This window comes from Ictalurus punctatus, chromosome 2, assembly GCF_001660625.3.
Source record: "Ictalurus punctatus breed USDA103 chromosome 2, Coco_2.0, whole genome shotgun sequence".
Lineage (NCBI taxonomy): Eukaryota > Metazoa > Chordata > Actinopteri > Siluriformes > Ictaluridae > Ictalurus > Ictalurus punctatus.
The window spans coordinates 22422853-22431499 of NC_030417.2; the positions used below are offsets into that span (position 1 = coordinate 22422853).

Here is an 8647-nt window from a genome sequence, read left to right on the forward strand (position 1 = left end):
TATGAATGTTTAATAGCCAAAAACAGTAATGCTAGTGATGCTACTGTCCTGATTGTTACTTGAAAGCGTAGGAACAAAGTTCACCATTAAATGGTGGAGTGGGCATCAAATTGAACACTCCCTTTACCAGTGAAAATTATTTTAACTTTAGAGTGCTTTTGAGAAATTGGACCCTTGCTATTCAGCTGTGACTCAACTAAATAATTGCATGTACTTAATATATTTCTTTGCAAGAGTCAATGTGTGAGTGATTTGATTGCTGCCCTCTTCAGAATTTTTTTTTTTTTTTTTGCATGAGTTCTTTAAAAAGCAACTCCAGCAAATTTCATAAAAAATGTAACAAAAGCATGAATTTAAACTGCATTATCTGTGCTTTCATTTCTGACAAAAGAAATGTTCTTTTGTTATTATATTTTACACGCGCACACAAAAAAAAGTTGTGGGGCACTCTTGGGCACCAGTGCCACACCATGACATCAGCTCATCCCCACATTGAAACACATCAGATAGACAAGCACTTAAAAACCGTAAAACCGTTCACATGTGGTTTCCAAACTCCTTAAAGATGTTTTTTCATCCATTTAGTTTTCTATAGGTTTATTTTGTTTTAGTGAATGTGTTGCACAGAAGCCAGAAGTAGCATTATTTGGGGTCCAGTACAACTCCTTTACTATCAAGTGTATGTCAAGCTTTTCAATTCACAGTGCCCCGTGTCTCATTCATTGAAACCCAGATCTTCATTTCCGTGTTGTCTCATTATGAGAAAGGTAACATGTCATACAAATTGTCTGTAGCGCTTGGGCCATCCGATTATTATAAACATTAGCAGTGTATACGAACAAATAGGGTGTGCTGTTATAGGAAAAGAGTCAATGCCATGATGTGAAGTGTTACAGTTACCACCCCAAAGTGATAAACGTTAAATAAACATTTCCTTACAGAAATTTTGTCATATCAATGACTATACATTTTTCTTTGTTAAAAACAATAGTGTGTTTCATCTGTTCATTAGCCTTGTATTATTTGAAGTGTCTGCTATGCAAGTCCCTGTCTAAGTTGTTACTATAGGAAAATATAATATATTAGAACAAGCGCATTAATGTAAACCTGTGATATGCCTTGCAGCCAGCACTACTGTTTGAGCTGTGTTGTTAAAGAAAATTAACACCTTCTGACCAATCAATTTCAAGAATTCAGCATCAGTTTGGTATAATGAGCTTTTAATTCCATAAGTATAGTGATATAGTATAGTATATTTTGAGGGAACATAATTGGGCTTTATAAGGTAGTGGTCGGGAATTAAAAGACTTGCTTAGCCCCTCCCTAAGCCACCCTCCACCATGAATACCATGGCAGTTGGTGATGCAGATGGTGTGTTACAAACGGAATAATGGTTGCTGGATTTTATCTTTAATACTGAACATTTATGTAATCCTTTTCTCCGATGTTTTGGGTGCTGAAGGAAGTGAACGATAGGCATAAAGCAAGATGTGATTGCAGGGTTGTTTAGTGAGAAAGTATTTTGCTTCCAAGTAAAAATACTGAACAAACACCATCATCGGTATGTTAACATTAAACATATTTCATTTTACAATAGCTCACAAATGCTGTGTTTGGTTAGTATCTAATATTAAAGCACTAAAATAAAACATAGAATAACTGACAGTCATTGAGTCATTTACAAGTATTCAAACGCAATCACTGACTGGCATTGAAACCTTGCAAAATTGTATAGTGATTGTATGAGAGAAGAAAGAGGACATCATAGTGTTTGCCACACTATACTAGTCGACATTGTTAATCAAATTAATGTTATGTTTATCAGCAGGTTAAAAAACATTGTGTCCCTCACCAGATGGCGATGTTTCCCCATAATGCAATGCAACATGCAGTAATGCCACGTTCACTCTGGTGAGTAAAGCTTCTTCCAGCACAAGAACACGCAATAACAAATGGAGAGGAAATTGCCACTGCTCCTTCTGTTCATCCTTAAGATTAATGAACATCTAATTAAAATCCAAAAGATCTGTTTATCGATGCAGTACACATAGCATGCTCTGCTCTTTTCTTTATCCTGTACCATTGAATTTAGCATTGATGTGTGAGTTTCAAATTATATTGTGAGCCTCCAAGGGTTTGGGCACTGCATCAGTATCTACAGACAGTTTCCTTTATTTATCTAAATGATGTACATTCTAAATACAATTGTTCTCGCAGTGACATTTAGACAAGTACTAGAGTGAACACTAGAACTATACTCTATTTAAACTGAGCACCTTCACACACTGACATGACCAAACATAGGAAAAGGCACACCAAGCAACCCTTTCAAACAGATACATGTGATCACAGCAATAGCCTGGTACGCATTTATTTATTTATTTATTTATTTATTTATTTATTTACTTACTTACTTACTTACCAGGAATCACAGCAGGCAATGGATACTCAGGATAAGAGGCGTGAAAGAAATGGCAAGATATTGAAAGGAACATGACTGCCCAGGAAAGCACATGTTCTAGCCCTTCACAATTTGACATCTCCATAAAGATTGGAATAAATATACATAGAAAAACAAACATCTAACACTGATGTGTATTTGTACTTCCTGTGTATTGTGCTGTTGTATTATGTCCTGAATAAAACAAGATTTTGTTCCAGTGTACACAACTAATATAGAGGAAAAGCTCTTCAGGCTTGAGATACAAATACATCAACACTTCAGGGGATGTAAATATCAGTCAAGCTGTTTTGATACAAACAATTAATAAATGACATAAGATATTTACTGATTGAAATTTTACAGTATATAAATCACTGATAGTATTTTCTTCTGTGTAACAGGTAAGTGCCTAGTCAGAGACAGTAGTACATTTTAAACATGGTTATGTCAAGAGCAAGACAAGAATATTTCCAGAATAAAAAAGAAATCTAGCAGCAGTTTGGTTAGTGTTAAGCCAGCAGCTATTCCATTAAATATGATATGCAAGCTACATTTGGATAAGAGAGGGACAATTCATATAAATGATGTACCTTGCAGAGGTCATGGCAAATACTATTTACAGTGGGAAAAAATTAAAATACAAAACTGTTCACCCTGTCAGAAAGAAAGGAGTACCTAATTATAGACATATAGGTACCTTCTATAGATTCATAGCAAACATTTATAGGCACCTTTGCTTTTCAATAGTCCAAAAACCTGAATATCTCTAACACTTACACTAATACACTTAGAATAAATAAGAATTTAAGGGCTTTCATTGAGAATAGTACCGTACTTCTTCCAACATTTTGCTCAGATAGATAGATGAGTTAATAATGTGAGTTGCATTTGTGAGCATGTTTCAGAATAATAAGACTGTTCCCTTGGGGTAACTTGTTGATAGCATGTAACACTTAACTCATTATATGGTATAGTTACTTGAGTGTCTGCTGTCACTTCTGGTGTCTGATTACCCTCTGTGGTCTAGAGAACTTCATGGTCATCTTGCTTTCCCATTTGCAGTGGCTTCATCAAAACAATATATTGTGCATTGATCCATATGTGTACAATAGTCCTAAAATATTACTAGAACAATATTTTAATATATTCAGCATATTACAGATGAAGAGTAAGACAAATGTTCCTTTTTTTCAGTAGGAGCATTTCACTTTGATCTATTCTCTTGTCAGCTGGTGAAACTGGTTGATGCCTATCATCTATTGAATGTAGCAGTCTTCTTCTTCATGCTATTTTTTTCTCTAAAGTCTTTGTCCATCTCTTTCTTCCACAAGTGACTGGAGAATAACCTTATGTAAGTCTAAAGGTTTAGAAGAATTTTGTTCCTCTCTCTCAGATGCTGGTCTGCAGGTCTCCATTCAGTAGTGTGCTTTGAGTTTCGCTAGGGTTCATCCGTGTCTTGTCTTGCCTACTGTCACTATTATCAATCTCATCCAGGCCGCCTACTTTTTTCAGGCACAGAACATTCTGGAAGCTCTTCTTGAAATTCTCTGACAAGAAGGCATATAGAATAGGATTGGCACAGCTATTAGCATATCCCAGCACCACCACAAAGGCAAAGGTGCTCCTCAAGATGGGTGTAGTGCTAATGGTGCCAGTCACAGATGTCACATTGAAGACATAAAATGGAAGCCAGCAAAACACAAACACAGCCACCACAATGGACACCATGCGTGTCACCTTCTTTTCTGAGCGCTTCCGCTTGGAGGAGCTCACCCGTATCCCAGATGATTTTACTTTGATGATGATGAGTAGGTAGCACAGGCAAATGACCATTAAAGGCAGAAAGAAGCCCAGAAAGAAAGTGTAGAATATGAAGGCTGTGTAATAGGAATCCTGTGGCTCAGGCCACGCAATGGTGCAGAAATGACCACCTGGCTTGGTAATCAAGCTGCTGTAGATGATGATGGGCAAGTTTACCAGCAAGGAGACTCCCCAAACTGCCAGGTTGATGGTCTTGGCCATTCGAGGCTTTCTCCACTTTGTGGACTTGATAGGATGCACCACTGCCAAGTATCTATCAATGCTCATTACCATCAAACAGAAGATGCTGGTGAACTGATTGAGAGAGTCCACAGTCATGACCACACGGCACAGCACTGCCCCAAAGGGCCAGTGAACCAGGGCTAACTGGATGGCAATGAAGGGCAGGCTCATCATGAAAAGCACATCAGCCACAGCCAAATTAAGGATGTAAATGTTGGTGACTGTCTTCATCTTGGCATAACGCAAGATGACGTAAATAACCAGAGCATTGCCACTAAGCCCTACAGCACAAACTACAAAGTAAATGAAAGTGATGACCACTGTACTGGTCTTGGTCAAGCTGTGGTCAGTGGCATTTCTTAAGCTCTCATCTGAATCATTGCCCAGCACAAAGCTTTCATACATGAGAGACTCTGACAAGTTTGGGAGTGAGGATGGAAATATCCAAAGATCCATGCTGCTGCTCAGTCAGTTTCCTGGCATTCTTGAATGGGATACTTTGCCTAGATAGGGAAGACAGATCAAGGTGAGTGAATAATCATAACCAACTATATAGTCTCTCCTTGTCTATTATGAAATAAATACAATTTCTACAGTAGTGTTGGGAACAGGAATCAATCTGACACTGGTGCTTCTTAAAGTTAACCTAGTTATGTCCTGACATTTTTTAAATAAAAATTGGTACATGCCTATCATGGGTAGGTGGGTAAAATATGAGGCTAGGTAGAATATTTTTCCATAACACTGGTACATATTATGTGTCAGAAGACAGATAGGTGTATCGAATATTGTTCGTAGCAGATGCTCATCCATTAAACATATTATCTAATCTATTTCCAACAAACTTTCCTGCCTGAAAAAAAATATTTATAGTTCACAAAAGTCTGACATATTAACAGTACCACAGTATAAATATGTATTTGGCATATTAACATCCACATGGGCTTTGGAATATGAATGCCTCAAAATTAAACTATCAATACTGCAATCCTACACCTAGTGCACTGTAATTGACCTTACAATCGCTGGCCTTTGCTTTAGAATATCTACCATTAGGCAAACAGAATTATGCAGTAAAAGGTCTCCTGCCTAGTCACAGTCAGTATTTTTTATTTATTGCAGGGGAATATTTACACTGAATTTAACCTGATTAAGTTATTGAAATGGATAAATGCCAAAAAAAAGGACTGGCTTTCAGTCTGTGCTGAATGATGGCCAATAATGTAGATGACAGAATGTCTACTGTTAAAAGCACTATACAAATAAAATTTTATTTAATTGAAAATTTGTCACTGTCGCTGAAGGATGACACCAAAGGATAGCAGGATACAACAGTAATGGAGCTTTGTGTGTATATCAGTCACAGAGTGACTTGAAAAATCTCAAGATTTCTTTTTTTTAACTTCTTTTTATTCCACTTTATCAAGTGCAGCCGTACAGTACAATTAGTAATTCAGCAATATAGCACAGGTATACATGTCTTACAGGGCAGTCCATGGTTTCCAATATCCTCTCAGTGTCCACACATATTTCCCCCTCATGGGACAAAATGGTAAGTAAGAGGTTACAACCACCAATACAGTAAATATATAAAAATAAATCAATCAATCAAAAAAGACAAAAATAGAGGCACAGTAATAATGAATAAACAATAGTAATGCGTGAATAACATCAAGATGGCATTCAGATTTAGATAACAAAGAGAATCTACTCTGACTCATTTGTCTCCAAATTTTGAGGTAATAAGGGGAGTTCTGAAAAAGCTCATCTTGACTTTCCATTCAAATTCCCTCCAAATGGGGCTGTTTGTTATTTTGCGTCCCTCTCCACAAGATAGTGCCCATTTTTCATCTGGAATGATGGCATTCATCTCCAGTTCCCATTTTTCCTTAATGTCCAAACTGTCATCCTTTAGTTCTTGTAAAATCCTATATATGTGTGATATGATCATCTTTTTAATGCTTCTTTTGATTATTAACATAAAAAAAACATTCTATATTGGATGGCGAAGTGCATAGTTCATCCCATTCTTTGTGTGTCTGTAAGTAATGCCTTAGCTGCAGGTATCTAAAAAAAAATCATGGGCTGGCAAATTATATTTATGTTGGAGCTGTTCAAATGACAATTGGACTCCTCCCTCAAATAACTGATCTAACATAATTAGACCATTTTCTTCCCATTTTTGAAGACTGCATCTAATTGGATGGGAGAAACTCAGTATTGTGTATCTTCATTGTTCTAGAAATGAATGTGGGGAGTCTTAGCTTCTTTCTCACACTTGCCCATATCTTTAAAGTGGTTTTAACCCATTGATTGCTTATTTTTTTTACTTTCCAAATATCTTGGTGCATAAATGGGACATTAGAGCATTCACTCTGTTCCATCCCGACCCAAATGGCATGTTTATCTTGAGAAATCCAGGAGACCATTGATCTAAACTGGGCTGCCCAGTAATAGTTTTTCAAGTCAGGCAAGTCTAGGCCTCCGTTTTCTATGGAACATAACATTTTAAATATATATATATATATATATATATATATATATATATATATATATATATATATATATATATATATATATATATATATATATATATATATATATATATATATATATATATATATATATATATATATATATATATATATATTCTAGGTTTTCTATTTTGCCACATAAATTTGGATAGCCATTTATTAATTATTTTAAATGTAGTAACAGGAACCTCTATGGGCAGGGATTGGAACAGAAAGAGCAGCCTTGGCAATACGTTCATTTGTATTGTTTCCACTCATCCCATTAGATATAAAGGGAGTAATTCCAATCTTGTCGTCAGTTTTTATTTCACCCAATAATTTCCTTTAGTTAGCCTTAAATAGCTGTGATGTATCGGGGGTTATGAAGATTCCTAGGTATTTAAAACCTTGATTAGACCAATAGAAGTTAAATCTTCATGTTAGTTGTGCTGACCAGTGCCCCACCAGCATCATTGCTTCAAATTTTGATTGGTTGATTTCGTATCCTGAGAGTTCTCCATATTCCTTTAAATTTCTTATTAGCGAAGGGATAGAGGAGGCTGGATCACTAATATATGTCAGTATGTCATCCGCATAGAGTGAAATCTTGTGTTCTGTTCTGTCATCTTTTATACCCTTGATAGTCTCATTTTGTCTTATTAGTGCTGCTAAGGGTTCAATATTTATGGCAAACAGCAAAGGGCTGAGGCAATCACCCTGGCGGACCCCCTCTCAAGGTAAAAATCTCCAGATTTTTAAAGTCACTCTCATTACTACATCTCATTATTGCAGTATCCAGAACATTTAAGCAAGGTCACATGTTTAGTATTTATCAAACAAACACATCTTTACCATTGTCATTCCTAGAAACTTTAAAAGAATTGGTGTATTTAAGAGGATAATTTCAATGAGAATGACATTAGGTTTGAAGCCACACCACTTTGTTTCATAAATGTGTTATTTACCTAATGTCACATAATGGTAGCTAGGACAGATTCAAGTGCAGATAAGAACTTTATTGAAGAGAGGCAAGCAGACAAATCCAAAATGTGAATCAATAGCATAGTCAAAAACAGGCAATGGGTCAGGCGATCTGCAAACGGGCATCAAACAGGCAAGGCAAAGCACAAAACGAGAAACAAGATCACAAATCATGAAACTAACCATGAGGAACAATGTACAAAAGGCTTGGTATGGTGGCAACACTCAATACTTCACCACAAACAAAGCGACACGAGGAGTTTAAATACTAAACGAAATCAAGGGTGAAACATAAAACAGCTGATTACAATGACGCCACATAAGGGAAACAACCAATAACAATACAGGGGTGGAGACAGGACATAAACCATAACAAAACACACATGTCAAAAGTAAACAAAGTCAATGTCACTGAAAAACTCAAGCATGTGCTTTGGGTTTCAGAGCATGCTGCAAGCTCAGCTAATAACACCTAATAACTAATAACAAAAACAATTCAATTACATATGTTTCAATCTTTAAAGAAAGTATGAAAATAGAGTAACACAAAATAGTAGTAAGTTTTACATGCAGATAAAGAGCCATATCATAAACCAAGATTCAAATGACCTTAAAAAGTTTAATACAGCAAAAGGATATATTACAGAATGCATAGATATAATCAATG

At 36.0% G+C, this 8647-nt stretch overlaps 1 protein-coding gene across 1 annotated transcript; it reads right to left on the reverse strand.

The window, feature by feature from the left end:
* Positions 1-3728: 3728 nt before the first annotated feature.
* LOC108260271 (somatostatin receptor type 2) lies at positions 3729-4942 on the reverse strand. The gene has a single exon (XM_017460406.3). It carries the CDS (start codon positions 4940-4942, stop codon positions 3833-3835), a length of 1110 nt encoding a protein of 369 aa, XP_017315895.1. The 3' UTR covers positions 3729-3832.
* Positions 4943-8647: the final 3705 nt, after the last annotated feature.

Coding starts and splice junctions, on each gene's coding strand:
- LOC108260271 (XM_017460406.3), bottom strand. CDS start 4,942: ATGGATCTTTGGATATTTCCATCCTCACTCCCAAACTTGTCAGAGTCT.